The sequence below is a fragment of the Plecotus auritus genome (genome assembly GCF_963455305.1).
Source record: "Plecotus auritus genome assembly, chromosome: 7".
Lineage (NCBI taxonomy): Eukaryota > Metazoa > Chordata > Mammalia > Chiroptera > Vespertilionidae > Plecotus > Plecotus auritus.
Window position 1 is genome coordinate 58,901,009 of NC_137774.1, and position 21,922 is coordinate 58,922,930.

General features: G+C 47.0%; 1 protein-coding gene across 8 annotated transcripts in view; it reads left to right on the forward strand.

The window, feature by feature from the left end:
* The window catches only part of IQCK (IQ motif containing K), a 140,838-nt gene that overhangs the window by 24,392 nt on the left and 94,524 nt on the right, over positions 1-21,922 (forward strand). For all 8 annotated transcript variants that reach the window (XM_080681872.1, XM_080681865.1, XM_080681871.1 and 5 more), the window contains exons 5-6: positions 14,466-14,518; positions 14,649-14,726. In XM_080681872.1, the coding sequence (XP_080537998.1) occupies positions 14,466-14,518; positions 14,649-14,726 (131 nt within the window). The remainder of the gene's footprint in view (positions 1-14,465; positions 14,519-14,648; positions 14,727-21,922) is intronic.

Here is a 21,922-nt window from a genome sequence, read left to right on the forward strand (position 1 = left end):
TAGAGAGAGAGGAAGGGAGATGTTCCTTAGAAAGGAACATCATTGATAGGCTGCCTCCTGCCCCTTACTGGGGATTGAGCCGGCAACCCAGACATATGCACTGAGCAGGAATCAAACCAGTGACATCTTGGTTCCTGAGTCGATGCTCAGCCACTGAGCCGCACCAGCTGGACTGTAGTGGCAGTCTTGACTGACCCAGCCAAATAGGGAGAACATTACCATTTGGCCATGAATAGCATTTTAGTTGTTACACACAGCATCAGTTAACTTTTTACTACGTAACAAACTACCTCAAAAGTTAGTGCTTAACACAACAGTTTAGCTCTCTGTTCTATAAGGCATCTATTTAGACTGGGCTCAGCTGGGCAGTTCTTCTGGCCCTGGCTACGCTCATTCCTGTGTCTGTGGTCAGGTACCAGGTAGGCTGGGTGCTGGCTGAGCTAGGATGGCCTCAGCCCTATTCCACGACTTATCATCCTCCACCAGTTAACCCTGGCTTGTTCTTCTGGTGTCTGGGAGGCTGGCGGATTCCAGTGGATGTCTCAAGGCCAGTGGGGCCTGGCATGTTGTCACTTTCACTACATGGTGTTGGCTAAAACCAGTCCGAGGCCAGCTCAGATTCAGGGAGTTAGGAAGTAGACTCCATGGAATGGGAAGAGCTGTGAAGTCGCCTCGCAAAGGGTGTGGAAGGAGGGTGGCAATGGTGGTCCTTCTGCGGGTTACCTCAGATGCTGTTAGGAATAGTATGGCTTTGGCAGCGAGGGGCAGACTTGATTCTGGCTCCAGCCTATTGGCTTCAGGGAAGTTACTTTCTGCAACGCTCCCCTGTCCAGATGGGCAATGCTCCCCTGTCCAGATGGGCAATGCTCCCCTGTCCAGATGGGCAACGCTCCCCTGTCCAGATGGGCAACGCTCCCCTCTCCAGATGGGCAACGCTCCCCTGTCCAGATGGGCAACGCTCCCCTCTCCAGATGGGTAACACTCCCCTCTCCAGATGGGCAGGGTTACAGAGAGGATCTAAAGAGGCAATGTGAGAGTGGATCCAGCTCAGGGGACCAAAGGTTTGCTCTTCTATTTACTAGTAAGTGACTTCGGGCAAGGTATTTAGTCTTTCTGTGGCCCCGTCTTCTAATTTATACAATGGGAAAAATAATGACAATAATAACCTAATAACATGTCGCTGTTATGAGGATAAATGAGTGAAGTAAAATTTGAAAGACTGGCACATAGAAAGCACTTATTACATATTAACTGTTGTTAACATTATGCTTGGGAAGTAGCAAGTCTATAAAAGCAATGCCATTTTCCCACCCCCGCTTCTGGGTGGCCAGTTGTTGCTTGGATGCATGGAAGGTGATACCCTTAACAGGGGATGCTTTCTGGATATTACACATGCCCAAGGATGGCCTTCCTTCATCATTCCAAGAATTCCAGTGCCTTAAAAATAATATGTGTTAGTAAAAAATCTAAACATATCTCTTAGAAATAATGGTGAGCTTAGAACCTGAGATGCAATATGAAGAGCCCTCCAGGAGTGAAGGAGCTGCTAGAGTCACAGCTAGTGACCAAAGGAGGAAAAGAAAGACAGAGTGCAGGCTTTTCAGATGCCTCTTGAGAATTTATGTCTGAACGATAGAAGCTATTTTTAATGAATGAAAATAATGTTTCAGTTGATTCATTTTAAAAAGATTGTATCTTAAAATGTCATTGACCCTCTAGTAGTTCAGAAAACAACAATTTCTCCTGCTACTTTTTATGGGAAACCCAAGTTATAAAATAGTCCCAGATTCGAAATATGTTTAAATGACTAGTCCTTTGGAATAATAAAGGTTTTATCCAGGAAATAGAGAAGAGAAATGAAACAAAGCTTTTTTTGAAATCAAACTTCTGTGAAAAAAATCTATGGATTTTTTCCATGCTCCTATATGAAAAGTTATGTTATTGATAATATTCTGAAGTCAGGGTCTGCAAACTGCAGCGCATGCGGCCAGCTGCCTGTGTTTGTAAATAAAGTTTTATTGGATTACATTCACACCCATTCCTTCGCTTGATGTCTGTGTCCAATTTTGTACAACAGTGGCAAAGTGGAGTAGTTGTAACACAAGCCAAGATACTTACTGTCTAGCTCTTTGAGAAAAAGCTTGCTGACCTCTGTTCTGAAGTCCTGGCACTGTACAGGTTTTGTAGTAGTGGTTGTTGCTAGTATGTGAGGGACAGTCGAAGGGAAGCTTAATGATTAAGCATAGAATTTGGAGCCATGCTCACCTGAATTTAAGGCCCAGTTCTACCTCCTAGGTATATGAGCTTGGACCTTGGTAGCATTGTGATCTTGTAACCTTAACCTTCCTAAGCCTCATTTTCTGCCTCTGTAAAATGGAAGTAATGATAATAGTACTTGCTTTATATAAGGGAGTTTAATGGGAATTAAGATGATGCATTTAAAGCATTTAGCTCAGTGACTAGCACCGCTATAGGAAATAGTTGCAATAAAATAAGAACACAATTAAATTGGGAAAAAGTTCCTTAGACCTGGGATGGAAGACAAAATGAGGGCCGTGCATAAGGAGAAGGTGAGCTGAGAGTGGCCCCATGGGGGTGGGGTGGTGGGAGGTCAGACTCAGCACAGGGAGGGCTCTGGCAGGTCCCTGAGGAAGGCTGGAGTCCTGGAGGCAGGCAGTGGCTGGAACCCTCCCTTCAGCTTCTGCTCCCAGGGCCCCTGGGAAGATTCCTTAGGTGCTGCGAGCCTCAGCCATCTGATCTATTCAGTGGGGAGAGTGATCACCATGGCTCCTGCTTCCTTGGGGCTGCTGGGAGGGTTGGATGAGATAATGCCTGTGCAGCACCTAAAACGTGGTGCTCAGTACGGGCAGCCACTTCCACTGAGGACTGAGCTTGAGGAGCGACTCACGGAGCAGGGAGTGTCACATGTGAAGAACAGGGGAGGAGAGATGGGTCCAGGTTGACAGTGACATGAAGACAAAATCCATTTTCAGGCAGGAACAGTGAGAGGGACCAGGACAGACAAATCCTCAGAGTGCCTGCCGGAAGCACAGCCCGGTGCTGCTCTGTCTGCTCTGAGCACAGGCAGGCTCGGAGAGAGCATCCAGGCCTTTGGTCTCCGAGGCTTGACTGTGAAACAACTTTGCAAATAATGTTGATGCTGAGACAGGAATTTTTGTGGGAGTCAAGTTTTCATGAAGATCTGCCAGTTCCTTACTGAGTCTTGGTTGACATGGATCTTCTGGTGCTCCGTCTGTCATCACAGCTGCCTTCCCTGCTGCCCTGGGCTGCTTGGAGTCTGTGTGAGTTGGGAGGGAAAGGATTTAAAACAGGAAACCGACTATGCGGTTGCTAAGTAGCCCATCAGCATCCCTTAGCCTGAGGCTGACTAGAAACCGTGGTCCCTCTCCTGTTCTCACAGCTGCGTTGTGTTCTGTTGGAGCAAATCAAGCTTGAGATGTGGAAATGTCATTGTAAAGATTAAACATTGCAGTTAGGTTGATGCTTTTAAGTGATCTCCCAATACCCTGCCATACCTTTGAATTAGTTTAACTGGAACACGAGAGACTGGAACTTAATTAGAATTTAATTGGATTGCTATATTAGACAGCGGCTAGTGACTGCGCTGTACACTTCATTTGGAAATGCTTGTGTAACATGGATGATTTTTACTTAAGCAGTGTCTGATAAAAGGCTTATATTGTTAGCATGGAAAGAAGTATGAATTCAAGAGTACATTTCAGTGGAAGTCAAGTCTGCGGCTCACATGCCCACATGGCTGTGGTAACTCAGGGCAGGCCCTGCTGAGGCAGAGCTCCGGTCAATCAGACCAAGTGGAAAAGGAGTGTTGTTTGTAGGGAGATCTTCCTGGCAGCTTCATCTGGGAGCCCAGACAATGTCTCTCACTCCAATTCTCGATCCCGTTTCCTATGGCTTTGCGCCCCACTGAAACGGCCCTCCCCGGGTGGCAGCAGCTCATTCCCATAAGGCTCAAGGGGAGTAGAGCTAGAGTTAATCTCTGATGGAACTGACTCAGGTCAGTGACCTACTTTTGAATGAACCCTGGGAACTAAGAGGATTTGGTGGAGTCTTAAGCAAAGGAGCCCTACCCAAGGCACATAGCTTAGAGTTGGGGAAGGGTGGATCTCCAAAAGTACTCAGGGTGCTGTTACCAGAAGACAGAAGGGAGGCTGGGCAGTTATCTTGGCTGGGACTCATGTTGCAAGCAGCAGAAAACTGGTTTAAACAACAAAGGAGAGATGTTGACTCCAGAGATTAGAAGTTTCTGAGATAAAGACAGAAGGCTTCAGCCATGGCTTGTGTGTACTATGGGTAGAGCATCAACCCATGCACCAAAGGGTCTTGGGTTCAATTCACAGTCAAGGACCCATACCTGGGTTACTGGTTCGAACCCCGGCCCCAGTTGGGGCACGTGAGGGAAGCATCATCTCTCACATTGATGTCTCTCTCTCTCTCTCTGTCTCCCTCCCTCCCACCCTCCCTCCTTCCCTCCCTCCCTTCCCTTTCTCTAAAAGTCAATGGAAAAAATAACCTCAGATGAGGATTAACCAAAAAAAGAAGAAGGAAGGCTTCGGGCCTGTTGATTCGGGGCTCAGTGGACTTGGTTTGCTTCTGCCTCTCTGCTTGGCCTCTTGCAGAGCTGGCTTTGTCCTTAGGCTGCCTTCCCTGGTGATGTCAAAACAGCTACAGCCCCTGGTCTGGGCATTGCCTCTACCCACTGCATCAGCCACAAGGAGAGAGTGGCCAAACTCTTAGAAACGTGAAGGGAGTCATTTCTCAGAAGCTCCCACACGTCTCCTCCCATACCTACCACTCTGACATTGACCTGCCCTTTCCTGGTCCAGCCAATGCCTTGGCCAAGATGAGTGGGGGCCATATGGTTTAGGTATAGGAGGGCGGTGAGGGGGTTCTCTGAGCTGCCTTATCACGGTTCCCTGGAGCTGGACATGGGGTTAATCCTCTACAGACATCACAGCTACCACCCAGCGGGAGGTGGTTGCTGGACATGGAATGAACCACAGTGGGGCCATGTCTCAGTCTTTACTTTCACTCTAGCATTTAGCACAGGACTTGGCATATAGTCCTCAGTAAATGTGTACTGAACGGAACCAACCTGGAACAGTGCACTTTGCTTAACTTGGAAAGATATCGGGAGTTTTATGAATGAGTAGAATGATGGCTGAAAATAAATCTTATCACAGCTTTAAATATGTATGCAATGCAGTCTGGAGAGAGGTCATAAGACTTCCTGCCTCTTTTCCTATCACATGCAACATCTCATTTTCCCTTTCATTTATGGTTACTCATCACATTCCATTACAATGAAGAGCATTGTAAATAATAGTTGGCATCAAGAAATTATTTCTAATTCCTAATGAGTCCTTTGATGATCTCATGACACTAAAATTTTCTACTGTGAATAATTCAGTAAAACAAAAGCATTTTTTACATTCTTTGCCCATTTAACAGTCATTTATTGTATTTTTAAAAAGAAATAAAATACCTGAATATCTTCTAAAAGATGCCAGGGTTCTGGTCAGTAAGGGAAGAAACTCAATTTCATAGCCTTGAGCAATAAGGGGAACCAGAAACACCATCAGCTTTTGTTTTTTTAAAAAAAAAATCCTGAGGAGTGGAAAAAATAGATTCTCGCGGAGAGGTGCGACAGAATTATTCTAGCCTGGCTCCTTTTCATCTGGAACTTAGCCATGACCTTGTGGCCCATGCTGGAAGTCTTGGTCAATATTCTGTGTTATGAGTGCATATTTTAAACTTTTTCTGAGAAGTATCATTTTTCTCCAATGAAATTCTTAGGCGGAGGGGTGGGGGGATGAACCCGTGTTTGAAGTTTGACCTCTGGTTAGAGTCCAAGTGTGTGCTCATTTCTGCGATCCTGGCTATCAGTCGGTTTCATCATGTTGGAGGACGGGGATGGGGTCTGGGAGTTTACTGTGGAGCTATCTATATGGGAAAGGAGGCTGTGGCTTTCTGAGCGCACACCAGGCCCACGCCTTATCTGCAGCCCTTGTCCCTGCTTTGTTCATGTCCCCATCTTTTGGGCCACTAGTGATGGAGCCAGGTTAAGCATCAGGCCCTGGGGTGGCCACTCTAGGATGGGAAGTGCTAGCAAGTGGTCTGGTCCGCTGGCTCTGCCCAACGGGATGGTCTCTCCTGGGAGGGGCCTACCAGCCTATTCAGAATCTCCTATGTGCAGAGTGAGGGTGTCAGACACAGCGAATAGAGACCATAAGGAGAGCGGAAGAGGAGAGGGCAGCGGGCAGGAGAAAGCCAAGAGTTAGCAGACCTTGAAGCAGAGAGGAGGGTCAGTCGGGAGAGGGCAGCAGGAAAAGTCCCAGCCTGAGAGCTGAGTCCCACCTGGAACGGGAACCAACTGGAGTGAGAACTGCTGGTGGACAGTGGGAAGTTTGTCCTGGTCCCTGAACAGCATTGGCATGTCTGCTTCCTGAGCCCTGGCCCTGTCCCCAGTCAGAGGAATCCTCATCCTCCTTATAGTAACCCACGTGCTAGATTATATTAATGTTCAAAAATGTCTGTGGCTTCTCCCTGAGGGAGGCGTGGCTGTGGGACTGCTTTGGTCAGTGGAATGAATAGACATGACATATGTAATTTCTAAACACACTTTAAGAGTGAAAGAATGGCTCACCATGTTCTCTTTGGGGGATAACTAGCCATATCTCAGAAAGAGCTTTCCCTGCCGGCCTGAGGCCTGTGGTGAGGACAGCATGGAGCCGACCCCAGCTGCCTGAATGCTCGTGTGACCTGGGTGAGGACCAACTACTGATGGTATAAGCTTCTCAGAATTGGGGTTGTTGCAGCTAAATCTAGCCTAAAGTGACTTTTAAAAAACCCAGTAACCAAGGTAACCCAAGCACATTTCTCTCCCTCACAAACCCACACAGCAGCCGTGGCCAGCTACTCTGCACCTCACAGGCTTCACGGCACATGCTTGATTTTGCGGGGTATGACCCTGCGGTAGGGGGCGGGGGGGGGAGTGACCTTGTGGGGTATGACCCTGCAGGGGATGACCTTACTGGGGATGACCCTGAGGGGATGACCTTGCTGGGGATGACCCTGTGGGGATGACCTGGGGGGGATGACCCTGTGGGGATAACCTTACTGGGGATGACCCTGAGGGGATGACCTTGCTGGGGATGACCCTGTGGGGATGACCTGGGGGGGATGACCCTGTGGGGATGACCTTGCTGGGGATGACCCTGGGGGGGGTGATGACTCTGTGGGGATGACCTTGCTGGGGATGATTACTTTATTTGCCTGATGCAGAGTCAGTGACTTTCCAAGGCGAGTTGTTTCCCTTTCTAGTGTACACAATAGACTGCATACACACAAGATGATGTGTCTGTGTGTCTCCTATCATATGTGTATCCAACATACAAATCAGCACAGAATACTGTCTGGGTGGAACCCTGCTGACTGCCTTTTCTCTGTTTGAAGTTTGAGTCTTTCATGATGATATTTTCCTCCCCTCTTCCCTCCCCAAATCTTATTATAACATTTTTCCTAGCATATAGAAGAGTTGATAGAATTTTAGGGTGGACACCCACATTTTACCACCGGGATTCTTCAGTTGCCACTTTTCTTTATTTGTTTCTTTGCATAAACATCCAACAATCTATCAACCCGAGAGTCGCAGACTCATGATGATGTAATGAGGTCTTCTCCCTTGACATTTAGTCTTTTTCTTTTCAATTCTGGATTTTTAAAAATTGCTTTTTAACTTTCTTTGAGGTTGTCTTACCTGTTTCCTCTGCTCACCCAAACTTGCACATTTTCACCCTTTACCAATCATGAACTCAGTGTGTTTGCATTAAGTAAACCCACTCTTAATCACACACTTCACAGTTTTTTCTATTACTTCCTCTCTTATGTCTTCAGTCACCACAAATTTCCATTGGCTTTCTCTTCTCTCAGCTCCCAGCAGATAATGCTGAACAACAGAGAACAATATCCCCATTGTTCTGCCTGTCTGAGTATTCCCAGCACATCCTCGCTCACCCAGAGCAGAAGGAAAACACAATCTCTTCCATTTTATTTCTTTGCAACAAAGTGATTACATTTGTCTTCAAGACCTTCATACATCAGACCATTTGGCTATTTTAAGTCTATTTAATAGAGCAATTCAAGCTGCCTTCCCTCCGCAGAAGGAATCTTTATCCCTGCACAGTGTGGCCAGTGCCCGGGCCCAGTGCGGCCAGTGCCTGGGCCCAGTGCAGCCAATGACAGGGCACAGTGCAGTTGTTGTATGGCAAGGAGGAGGCACTGCCACTCCACAGGGCTGGGTTGTTTAAATTATTCACAGCAATTCATGCTAGATACATATTTGTGTTGCTATACAAGTATTTTCTTATTTTGGTTAAAAGTGGCTTTTTTGTTTTTTGGGGTGTTTTTTGTTGTTGTTGTTGTTTTTTTGTTGTTTTTTCTTTAAAAGTGGCTTTTTAAAGGGAATCCTACTCTTACAGTGCAGACATAGAAGCCCCGTACATGGCCTAGTACATTTCATTTTAGTCCCCTGGTCAGCAGTCTTTCAATTTTTAATAAAAGCGTATCAGCAATGAGATAAAGGACTATAAACAATCTCCAGCCACCACTATATTTTCTTACTAACAAGTAGAATAAAGCTTTTAGTGAAAAATCTTCAACAGCACTTTCCCTTTGGTGAGACTCAATCCCACAGCAGTCTTTTCAACCTTCTGTAAGAGTCTAAAGCTGGTTATTTCCAAGTGAAGGGATAAAAAGAAAAAATATTATGGGAAGAAAATTTAGAGAAATTGTCCAGATTTAGATGAGTAATTCCTGCTTATAAATGTCAGAATTTCTGTTCACGAGTTCTTCTTGCTTTGATGCTTGGGAGTTGAGTGGTGAATTCATTCCTTCGTTTGGTCACTGCTCATTGACCACCACGGTGGACACTGACTAAGGCACTGACCAAGCACTGCAGACACAGAGGTAAAGATAGACCCCCTCCTCAGACAGCTCAGAGTTTGGAGGGAGATAGGCACATGGTCAGGCAGTTACATCTGAGGTGCCATGATGGGCATGTAGCCTGGGGTGGGAGGGCCTACCCTAAAGGGAAGGGGAAGAGGTTCAGAAAGCCTTCCCGAGGACATCTTGAAGGACAAACGGGACTTCGCCAATTGGAGAAGAAAGGAATAGTTGTTAAAACTCTTTTTGTTGCACATTAACAGCTCAATACAAACTGGCTTAATAAAAAAAGTGAATTTATTGGTTCATGTGCCTGAAAGGTCCAGGGGATTTGGGCTTCAGACAGAGCTGGATCCAGGGTCTAGTACAGTGTCATTAGGAGTCTGCCATTGGGGGTCTATCTAATAGCATCTCCCTTCTTTCTTTTTTTTTTTTTTTTTTTTTTTTTTAAATATATTTTATTAATATTTCACAGAGAGGAAGGGAGAGGGATAGAGAGCTAGAAACATCGATGAGAGAGAAACATCGATCAGCTGCCTCCTGCACACCTCCCACTGGGGATGTGCCCACAACCAAGGTACATGCCCTTGACCGGAATCGAACCCGGGACCTTTCAGTCCGCAGGCCGACGCTCTATCCACTGAGCCAAACCGGTTTCGGCTCCCTTCTTTCTTGCTAATATAACCTCAAATTTGTTCTGTTTCTTTTTTTATTTTTAAATATACTTGTATTGATTTCTGAGAGGAAGGGAGCGGGAGAGAGAGATAGAAACACCAATGATGAGAGAGAATCATTGATGGGCTTGCCTCCTGCACATCCCCTACTGGGGACTGAGCCCACAATCTGGGCATGTGCCCTTGACCGGAATCGAACCTGGGACCCCCCAGTCCACAGGCCGATGCTCCATCCACTGAGCCAAACCAGTTAGAGCTGTTTCTTTCTTTTTTTTTTTTTTTTTAATAAATCTTTATTGTTGAAAGTATTATATATGTCCCCTGTTTTCCCCCATTTACCCCCACCCCTACCCTAGGCCTTCACCACCCTATTGTCTGTGTCCAAGGCCATGCATATTTGCATATAGCGCCTTTGGTTAATTAACTCCCACCCACCCACCCTCCCCCACCTTCCATCCGAGATTCCACACTGTGTTCTATGCTTCCATGTCTCTGATCCACTCTGTTCATCAATTTATTTTGTTCATTAGATTCCACATATGAGTGAGGTCATGTGATACTTGTCTTTCCCTGACTGACTTACTTCAGTTAGCATGATACTCTTGCCAGATTCATTTATTAAGTCTAGTAGTTTTTTGGTGGAGTCTTTAGGGTTTTCTATGTACAATATCATGTCATCTGCAAATAATTGATCTTGGGTCAAATGGCAGTTCCATATTTAATTTTTTGAAGAGACTTCATACTGTTTCCATAATGGCTGCATTCCCACCAGCAGTGAACTAGGGCTCCCTTTTCTCCACATCCTCGCCAGCACTTATTGATTGACTTGTTGATGGTAGCCATTCTGACAGGAGTGAGGTGATATCTCATTGTCATTTTAATTTGCATCTCTCTGATGATTAGTGACTTTGAGCATTTTCTCATATGTCTCTTGGCCATCTGTATATCCACTTTGGAGAAGTATCTAGGTCCTTTGCCCATTTTTTAAAATATGTATTTTTAATATATATTTTTACTGATTTTAGAGAGGAAGGGAGAGCGAGAGAGATAGAAACATCAATGATGAGACAGAATCATTGATTGGCTGCCTCCAGCACACCCCCTACTGGGGACTGAGCCCGCAACCCAGGCATATGCCCTTGATCGGAATCAAACCCGGGATTTTCAGTCTATAGGTCGCTGCTCTATCCACCGAGCCAAACTGGCTAGGGCTGCCCATTTTTTAATTGGATTGTTTGTCTTCCTTCTGTTAAGTTGTATGAATACTTTATACATTTTGGATATTAACCCTTTATCAGATGTATCATTGCCAAATATGTTTTCCCATACAGTGGGCTCCCTTTTCATTTTGTAGATGGTTTCTTTTGCTGTGCAGCAGCTTTTTATTTTGATGTAGTTCCATTTGTTAATTTTCTCCTTAATTTTCTTTGCCCTAGGAGATGTATCTGTAAACATATTTCTATGAGACATGTCTGAGATTTTGCTGCCTGTGGTTTCTTCTAGGATTTTTATGGGTCCCAACTTACATTTAAGTCTTTTATCCATTTTAAGTTTATTCTTGTATATAGTGTAAGTTGGTGTTCTAGTTTCATTTTTTTGAATATACATGTCCAGTTTTATCAGTAGGAGATTGACTTTATTCCATTGTATGCTCTTGCCTCCTTTACCAAATATTAATTGAGCATAATGGCTTGGGTCAATTTATGGGGTCTCTGTTCTGTTCCATTGATCTATATTCCTGTTCTTGGGCCAGTACTATGCTGTTTTGATTACAGTGGCTCTGTAGTTCAACATGATATCTGGTATTGTGATCCCTCCAACTTTCTTCTTCTTTCTCAAGATTGCTGCAGTTATTTGGGGTCTTTTTTGATTCCATATAAATTTTTGGAGTATTTTTTTTAGCTCTGTGAAATATGCCATTGGTATTTTAATGGGGATTGCATTGAATCTGTAGATTGCCTTAGGCAATGTGGACATTTTAACGATGTTAATTCTACCAATCCACGAACACAGTATATTCTTCCACTTGTTTATATCTTCTTCTGTCTTTTTTTCAACATCCTGTAGTTTTCCAAATACAGGTCTTTTGCCTCCTTGCTTAAGTTCATTCCTAAGTATCTTAATATTTTTGTTGCAATGATGAATGGGATTATTTGTTTAGATTCTCTTTCTGAGAATTCATTATTAGTTTATAAAAAAAGCCATCAGTTTTGGGTGTTGATTTTGTATCCTGCTACATTGCCAGATTCATTTATTAAGTCTAGTAGTTTTTTTGTGGAGTCTTTAGGGTTTTCTACATACAATATCATGTCATCTGCAAATAATGAGTTTTACTTTCTCCTTTCCAATTTGGATGCCTTTATTTGTTCTTCCTGTCTGATCACTATGGCTAGGACTTCCAGCACTATGTTGAACAGGAGTGGTGAAAGTGGGCATCCCTGTCTTGTTCCTGTTCTTAAGGGAAATGGTTTTAGTTTTTGACCATTGAGTATGATATTGGCTATAGGTTTGTCATATATGGCCTTTATCATGTTGAGGTATGACCCATTTATTCCCACTTTGCTGAGAGTTTTCAATCAAAAAAGGGTGTTGAATTTTGTTGAATGCTTTTTCTGCATCGATTGATATGATCATGTGATTTTTGTCTTTCAATTTGTTTATGTGATTGCTGCAACCTTCACGGCAAGTTCAGGATGACTTGCAGGAGGGCCGTTGACACAATGAGTACACTATATAAGAAATATGAATTTTGAAGGCATTGGGGGGGCCAGGTGGAAACCTCTTTTGTGAAGAGACTCACCGAGACTGGATCCCATCTACTTTTATTCACTTTGAATACACATTTTTCCTTGAGCAATGCATACAGGCAGAACAAAGGTATAGTCTGGTATACAATGTAAAGATTATCAGGTCAGGAAATCACCTTGAGCTGTCGCAATCACAGCAGGAGCAATCTTGTGTTGATTACAGCCCTGCTGGGATCAAGGTCCATTGGCCTTCCAATGTCTCTTTTGCACTTTTATGCAAATGCTGTTATGCTCTGGCCTCTGGCATGTGATGTATCACGTTTATTGATTTGCAGATATTGTACCAGCCTTGCATGCCTGGAGTAAATCCCACTTGGTCATGATGTTTGATTTTTTAAATATATTGCTGGATCCTATTTGCTAATATTTTGTTGAGGATCTTAGCATCTATGTTCATCAAGGATATTGGCCTGTACTTCTCTTTCTTTGTAATGTCTTTATCTGGTTTTAGAATTAGGATAATGCTGGCCTCATAAAAAGAGGTTGGAAGTGTTCCTTCCTCCTGGATTTTTTGGAATAGTTTGGGGAGTATAGGTATATTTGTTCACTCTCCTTGGAATTGCTATGTCCTGTTTCCAAATACATCACATTCTGAAATGCCAGAGGTTAGGACTTCAATAAGTGAATTAGAGGGGTGGGGCAAAACTCAACCCATAGCACCCACCTTCTCTCCTCTCTCAGATCTCCTCCTGACACCTCCCATTGGTGGGACCCAACTAGAGAGGAAAGGAGCTGGTTGATGTGAACCATAAAATGAGCCTCCGGAGGCCGGGCAGGGTGCAGAGTAGACCTGGGTGGGCAGAGAGGCTTCCAGCAGACCCTGTGTGGCCTTCCTTCAGGGCAGGAGCCCTGCACCTGGCCACCCACACCTCTAGATTTACTGTGTATGAGCCCTGCCCTCCTAAAGGAGAGCCACCCTCCACCTCCCAGTTAGATGACAAGTCTGTAAAAGAAGGTGACTGGTTGTTTGGGTCACAAGAGACTTGAAATGGACTGGGAGGCAGGTACCTGGTGCACCACCAAAGGCCATGCCTTCTCTCCATGACTCCAGGACGTTTCCTGTGGTTTCCGAGCCTCTCTGTCACCTAGGGACTGCATCCAGTTGCATGGAGGAGAACTCAAGGACTGGGAATAGCCTGAGTGAAGCTCATCTCTCCCTGCGTGTCAAGATGTCCAGAGCAGGCCAGGCCCGGGGCTCCCAGAAGTCCTCAAAGGCCAGGGTCCAAACTCACTGCTCCCCGTCTTCAGCAGGCGGCTCCCCATCTTCGGCAGGTGGCTCCCCCGTCTTCGGCAGAGGGCTCCCATCTTTAGCAGGCGGCTTTGGCCACTGCACACCCAGCCCTGTGCCTGTGATCCAGGCTGAAAGTAGAGGAGACTCCAGGGAGAGTGGTGGCAGAAATGAAGAGCAGAACTTTCTCAGAAACCACAGGGCATGGCCACTTCTATCTCATCGGCAGAACTGTGTTCCTTCTTCCGTGGGAGGCAGGGACGTGTCGTTTGTGCCCTGGGCTGATAGGCTCCTTAATACAGATAAAGTAGCAAGCGGCTCTGGGTGGGCAGCAGGCAGGGTCGGCTGCACTGGTCAGTGCGCCTGTGTGCCTGGCTCCCAGTGCCCCTGTGGATGTAGCTCCCCCATCTGAAAGTGACACCTAGACCTGGAGTAACCTGTTCTGAGGATTAGAGGGAACTGAGGGAAAGCAATAACTACAATTACTCCAATTTAAATAAATCCTGAGAATGGTCTAAAGCAAGTAATAAGCTCCCTACTTGTGGGCCCTGCCTTGCATTAGCGCTGCTGCCAGAACCTGGCTTATCCAGAGGACGGGAGACCATCTTCAGGATTCTTGCCATCGCCTGCAGTACCGTCTGCTGCTGTGCTCATGAGCTTCGTGGAGGACGCGTGCATGTGTCATGTGGCACAGCAACCAGTTAACCTCTCTTCCTTTGTCCTGCTCAGACATGTGAGCAAAGAATGTAGTTTAATTCTTTCTTCTCTCTTTAGAGGAAAAGGACCAAATTCATTGCCTGTGATTTTCTGACTGAGTGGTTATACAAGTAAGTTTTTCATGAATATTCAGTGATCCTAAAGATTCAATAATGTTGATTTGCAAGCAGGATAGCAACAATTGACTTGAATTCTTCCTTATTGTTTTCTTGTCAATCAAACATATGACATCATGACCAGTCAAAATCCAAAGAGGACAGGGGAGCCGTTCACAGATTTCTTCTCCATTCCCTTCGTGGAGCAGTGGCTGAAGCAACAGTAAGTGCCAACAGAGGTTTGAATAATTTATTCCTGATTTAAAAATTGTTAGTTTTCTCCAATCTAAGAGAACTAACTCATGTGACCACCCTGGGCCCCAGGTCAGTTACATCTGTGGCTCTTGCCTCTCATTATTTTCAGTCTAGGCTCAGGGCATCTATCCATGCAGTGATTATTCCAGGAGCACTTCAGAAACAAAATAGAAAACTTTAAACAACTCTTATCCTAAATAACTCGTCTCTCCATTCTCACCCTCTCCCTTTCTCCCTCGCTTCCCCTCCCTTCCCCTTCCTTGAAGGTTATTATGTCTCAGGAAATAGGACTGAAGTTTTCTAACTATTAATTTTTAGTTATATGCATCGGTTCTACATTCAAACCACTAGGACATGACAGGTAAGATTAAAACTCTTTTTGACCATCCTTCTAATTGTGAGTCTTCTCACAGAAATAATCAGTTTGGTACATCTTCCCAGAGCTCTTAAAATTCGTTATGAACCCTATGAAGTTGAGCTCTAGCATATGAAATTAGTAATACTATTTATGTGGGCTGTTTTCGTCAGTGACATAGCAACGATACTTACTGAGCACCTGTGTCAGCATTCGTGGCTTCATAAAAATTAAAATGGTACTAATGTAACTCAGTGCAATAAATCCTTACTGAATACCTACCAGGTGTGCTGCATAGAGTGGGTGCTGTCGCACTATAGCCTTGGGGTGAGAGGCGTGCTTACACTGGAGGTAGTCCGTGGTGAGGGTTCTGATTGAGATGGTGGCAAAGCACTGTGGGACATGGGCTGTCCTGGGAGCCTGGCGCCGGCCTAGGTGGGGCAGTGGCCAAGCTGGTTGGTGCCCAGATTTGGTTTTGAGAGGCAAGACCTCAGGTGTGATCTTCCTGAGTGTGCCCTGGACAGGAAGAGTCCAAGGCAGGCAGGAGCCAAGGTTCTTCAGCGGGATGAGGGCAGGAGCCAGGAAACTCTCTGATCCCGGTTTCCCAGCCTCATGCTATTGACCGCAGGGCAGCCAGGCTGCGCTCACCTTGGAGATGGCTGGGGCCAGACAGTGGGGAGGCATGCCTTCCTGTGGTCATGCCCAGAGCTCAGATGTCACGTAGGAAAACGGCCCCTGGATCATGGTGAGAGGGGCAGATGTGGGCCCACGTGAGATGCCTCCTGGCATTGGGGAGGCCTGAGGCACCTTACCAAGACCTGGCTCTGAGTGTGCACAACCCACCAGCCAGTTCCCTTCCATCATCTTGTTCTCCATCCCCATGCTCCTTCATAACCCAGCTCTCCAGCAACAGTGGAAGGAGGGTTACTGTGGTCGGAGCCTTGGGCTGGCCGTAAAGCATGGCTCCAATGATCTCAGAGGTCCTGGCGAAAGGGAGATGGCTTTTTAGGTGGGTCAGACCACTCTTTTTGTGGAAGATTGTAAATCTTTTAGGATTTGCAGGCCACTGTGGTCTCTGTTACAGCTGCTCAGCTTCACCATTGTAGCACGAAACCCACAGAGAGAACATGGGGACAAATGGATGTGGCTTTGTTCCAATCCATCTTTATTCACAAACGCAGATTTGGCCCAGGGGCTGTAGTTTGGTGCTCCCTGTCCTATGGGGGCACCAGTAACCTTCCCACCCATAGTCTCACGCAGGGCAGATGTTAGAAATAGAAGTGAGTAAGTAGGGAAGGTGGAAGGCTGCAGAAAGTTATGATCAGGTCAGGAACATGGGAAGTTGAGATGTGATGGTCTTCATGACAACCCATTCTGAGTGGTAACTGTTCCATTGAGCGGCTGACATGAGGGAAGATGGGATGTGGACTGGTGTGGACTTGGAGCCATGGCGCTGGAGGTGTCCTCAGTGTGAATGTGAAGTGTCTGGGGGCTGTGGGTGGGTGGGGGGTTGAAGAAGATGACAGCAAGTCAAATTCTGAAGCCGTCCAAGAGGTTTAGGAACGTACTAGAAGTCCGAGGAGTATGCATGGCCCCTTCTTCCTGGCGACGGGTTTTAGGGACAGTTGGGTTGTAGTGTATGTGTACTTTATGCTAATTCAGGGCTATGCTCTTGGGAGATAAAGAGAGAAGAATTTTGTAAAATGCAAGCAATTCTACTCTGGAGGTGAAGCATAAAATAGGGCACAAGACTCAGATTTTCCCTTCACTGTTCTCAGAGCAGCTCATAAAGCAGCTACTGCCTTCTGTCTGTCCCTAGTCACCTACCTAGTCACCTGCTAAGCACTGATATAATGTTTAGTCAAGTGCAATCCTGAACAATTTATAAATGTCACCTAATTCAGCTTGTATTACAACCCGAGAAGGAGGAAATGTTACTGTCCCCATTGTATTAGGCTAGCCTAGGGTAGGTTGTAGTTACAACACTACCAAAATACCAGCGGTTCAACCCAGTAACAGCGTATGTGTTGCTCCTACAATAACTGGTCCAGGTTGGACAGCCCTCTTATAAATTATAATATTTGGAATATGGGATCTGTGAGGTCACTGAAACAAAGGAAGAAAAGGATGGAGGAGGCACCCAGTTCTTAACCTTCTCACCTCTCCTTACTTTCCCTCCTCCCATGGCCCCAAACCAACTGCAAGGGAGGCCGGAGTATGTGAGGGAGGCCCTGGGGAGTCTCTGTGTGCTAGTTGATATGGTGACAGCCACACTTCAGGGAAAGAGCTGAGGCCCAAGGCCACATTGAGGAACGAGCAGAGGAGGGATTGAAGGAAGCCTGGCTTCAGACCGCACTCTTACAAACGTGGCTAATTACGGCTCCTTAGGGTGATCTGTACCAAAACAGAGAGGAAACTGCCCCAGGAGGCTGACCAGCAGATGCTGTGTCTTATGGGTAATTTAGGGACGGTGAGGGTAAACTCTGACTGATGTGATTTTTATCATACATCCTTATTTTAGAGTAACTTCGAGTAAGTGCAAATCCCCTTTAGATAAGGTGTGTGCGGGCACCTAGCGCCTCAGACATTCCTGCCTACCTGCCGGGGAGCCATGGAAACTGTGAGTGTGGTCTCATCTGAATGTTCTAGGTCAGACAAACTACGCAGCTGCCTTCAGTGCTTGGTGTCATGTACCGTCAGGTCACAGTTGGGGGCTGCGATTATTTGTCAGGGGGTGGCTGCCGATTGCTTGTCACAGAAATTATGGGCCCTTCTCATTAAGTTTCCCCATAATTTAACATCTCTCCACTCTGTCCATCCCTTCTCACTTACCCATTTATTTTCCATGACTTAAAAAAAAAAACATTGCATTTTTATGTAGCCAAGGACATTGACAACCCTTTAAGAAGTCTCTTAGGTTTATAAAAATAACTTAAGGTTTATCATATATAAAATACATATATTTGTTAAATAAACTGCAGTGAAAAGGAAATGTTTAAAATCAAGGCTAATCATAAAATTAAGTCTAGTCCTCCCAAAGATGTTTGACTCCAAACAGCAGGAACGTTTATTTCCTCCGCTATGTGGTCTTGTAGGTTTCCTGTTGTTCACAGAGTGACTTTAAGAATCAAAAACAATTACAAGGCCGGCCAGCGTGGCTCAGTGGTTAAGCATCAACCTATGAACCCTGAGGTCATGGTTCAATTTCCAGTCAGGGCACATGCCTGAGTTGTGGGCTCGATCCCCAGTAGGAGGCGCACAGGAGGCAGCTGATCCATGATTCTCTCATCATTGATGTTTCTCTCTCTTCCTCTCTCTGAAATCAATAAAAATTTATTTTAAAAAATAATAATCACAAAACTAAGGGGTGTTTATCCTATTTCTTTTCATTGCATTTTCTTGCTGTCTGTGGTAGGCGTTTATGTTTTCTCTAGCCCTGCATTGATTCCCCCTCTGTTGGCTGCAGCGCTTCTTGTGTTCCTGGGGGTCACCCTTCCCCATTCTCCACTCCTAGACAGTGAGCCAGCTGATCCCTCGTGGGTTCTGCGCTGGGCGTCTGCGCAGCCTGGCCCACCGCAGCAGTAACTCCACCACCACCAGGGTTACTCCACACTGGCTCAATCAGAAGTAGTCTAGAGATTTTTCAAGAAGCAACCAGGAAAGATTTCTCTCTTTTCCTCTAAACATGGAGCTTTGAAGTGACAAGCCTTGAGCTGCGCAGGGCAACCACCTAAAGGGGTTATGCTTGACATCCAGCAGTGCTGAGTGTGGCCAGGGCCTGAGTCCTGCAGGGTGGGGCCCTTGTCTCTGCCAAGGCCATGTGGATATGTATAACAGCACTTGCAGGCCCTACAAAATTATCAACTTAAAAATTAGCCTGCTGCATTAGGTCAAATGTGTAATTACCTCACCAGGGCCAGACCAAATGACTTTGAGGGTCTCCTATGGCCCGCGGGCCGGATGTTGTTTTGAGCCTCTGTACAGGGCCATGCCTAATGCCAGCCCTACCCCTATTAGTTAAGTGAACCAATAAATCCTTTTTTTTTTTTTTCTGTTTGTTTAGCCCAGTTTGAGTTAGGTTTCTAATACTTGAAAACAAAAGAATCCTGACTGGTATGTGTTCCTACATGGTATTTACCCAACTACCCTCCAGTAATCCACATTAGTCAGCTTTCTCTAGGTTCTGCTGCAGTAACAAACACCCCTCAAATCTCAGTGCCTTGTAACAACAAAGGTTTATTCTTCACACTGTTACCAGGTGGCTGCATGTCACCTTGGGCTTTGCTCCAAGTCTCTTCAGCTGGGACCCAGGACGAAGGAGCAGCCCTCCCTCAGCCTCCAGCGGCCCATGAATGGCAAGTGCCTCGTCTGCTCCCATTTCGTTGGCCAGCACAAGGCTGTGGCCAGCCTCCACAAAGAAGCGGTGCTATAGGGATGTGACTCCACCAAAGGGAGAAATTGAAAAGCGTGTGACAAAGAGTAGGGATGCAGGGCTCTCCCAGGAAAGGAGGGTGCTGGGGACAGCGACAGTGTGCTGCCCACTCTCTCTGGGGCTTGGCCAGGCCGTTGTTCCCCCTCTCAGCATCACATCTCCTGTTGGCTTTCTTCCTGTTTATGAAGCCAGCACCCCCTCCTTTGTGGTATACAGTCCTGATTCAACCCACCAGTCAGAAGCAATGAAATTATTTGCTATCATATTAAGAACAGAAAGAGTTTCATTTTTTATTTTAACTGAGAAGAATTGGTCAGATTCATTTGCAAGAAAATAACACTAAATAAGTCCCAGCAACAAAGATGGCCTGTGTCCTGGGAGAAGGTGGTGAAGGATCTCTCAAGCCGAGGCCTCCGTGAAACAGTGTGTTTTAGAAGAGAAAAGAAAAGGTTGCTTTGGGTGAAGTATCTTTTCAGCTAAGTTCTACCCTTAGAGAAGCAAAGGGGAAAAGCCCGCAATACTCCCGTGGCGCCGTAAGGTATCTCATTACCAAACCCGAGGGGAAACAAAGTGTCACCATGTCGTTTCAGGATAGCCCAGCCCAGCCCTGCGGCACCTACTGACGCTGAGTTTGGTGGTGGGATGGGAATGCTCGGGCCTTCACACGACCTAGCAGACAGCGTGCTCTGCACAGGGACCTGGGGAGGAGTGGCCCAGCAGACAGCGTGCTCAGCACAGGGACCTGGGGAAGGGGTGGCCCAGCAGACAGCGTGCTCTGCACAGGGACCTGGGAAAGGGGTGGCCCAGTAGAAGCGTGCTGTAGTTCCCGTGGAGAGAGCTCTTTGGTCGGGTTGTGTCGGATGGGAAGGTAGACTTCCGTCTCAGTGCATCATAGGCTGGAGGGGCTCATGGGGACAACACCCTGTGTTTGCTCTTCACGTCAGCCGCCGTCTTTAGGCAGGAAGGAAGGAGAGCTGCTTCCTGAACTTGGGACAAGCGGGGATGCAGTAGTCTTCTAAGAGCAGTCCTCGCTGGAGGCATGGTGGTGGCTGGCCCGTCTCTGAGGCCGAGGGGACTGCTTCCCGCCTCCTCCCATGTCCCTAGGAAGATGCTCAGGGACCTGTGGGAGGCAGCGTGGCAGACACAGGTCTCAATCTTAGCTCTGCCATGTATTAGTTGCTGTGTTCATTTTTAAAGAAATCATCCCAAAATTGGCGGCTTAAAACAATACGCATTTACTCTCTCATTTACTTCTGGAAGCCAGAAGTCCAAAAGTCAGTTCCTTACGACGCTCTGGGGAACTTGTTTTCTTGCCTCCCGGTTTTGGGGGCGGCCTGCGTTACAGAGGCCGGGCCCCTCGTGGCATCACTCTGACTTTGGTTTCTGCTGTCACAAGGCCTCCTTCTGCGGTAGCGTCTCCCTCGGCCCCTCTCACAGGGCCTATGACCGTATTACTAGGCCCACCTGGATCCCCACCAGGTCCCTCACATGTGCAAGTCCGTTTTGCCTTGTGAAGGAGCATGTCATGTGCACAGGGTGTGGAGGTGGGCGTGGGCGTCTGGGGAGGCTCTCGGCAGCCTGCACAGCCTGGTCCCTGGCGCTCACCCAGCGCCTCTGAGCAGGCCCTTCTCCTCTCACCCTGGGAGGGAGATAACCCTGCAGGGAAGGTGCTCTAAGCAGTAAGGATGGATCAGGATCCTTTGTTGCAAGCCGCAGAAATGTAAGGCTGCTGGAGGAAAAGGGTGCAACTGACAGTAAAAGGTAACTCTCAGCATGGAGGAGACAGGGACCTGGCCTTAGAGAGCAGGGGTAGGGCTCTAAGGGGTTAGGCCGGTGGCCCTTCTCCAGGACACGCTGCCAGGGAGATCTCTGGTCTCTGACATGGCCTTTGAGGCAGGAGGGGCTGGAAGGCCGAAAGATGGGGGAGGGGATGGGATGCTGAGAGAGGGGGGGAGGGGATGGGAGGCTGAGAGAGGGGGGAGGAGATGGGAGGCTGAGAGAGGGGGAGGGGCTGGGAGGCTGAGAGAGGGTGGAGGGGATAGGAGGCTGAGAGAGGGGGGAGGGGAGGGGGAGGCTGGTGAGGAGAGGGGGGAGGGGATGGGAGGCTGAGAGAGAGGTGGGAGGGGATGGGAGGCTGAGAGGGGGGGAGGGGCTAGGAGGCTGAGGCGGGGAGGGGAGGGGGAGGCTGGTGGGGAGAGGGAATGGGAGGCTAAGAGAGAGGTGGGAGGGGAGGGAAGGCTGAGAGAGGGGGAGGGAAGGGGAGGCTGGTGGGGAGAGGGGATGGCAGGCTGAGAGAGGGGGGAGGGGATGGGAGGCTGAGAGAGGGGGGAGGGGATGGGAGGCTGAGAGAAGGGGGAGGGGATGGGAGGCTGAGAGA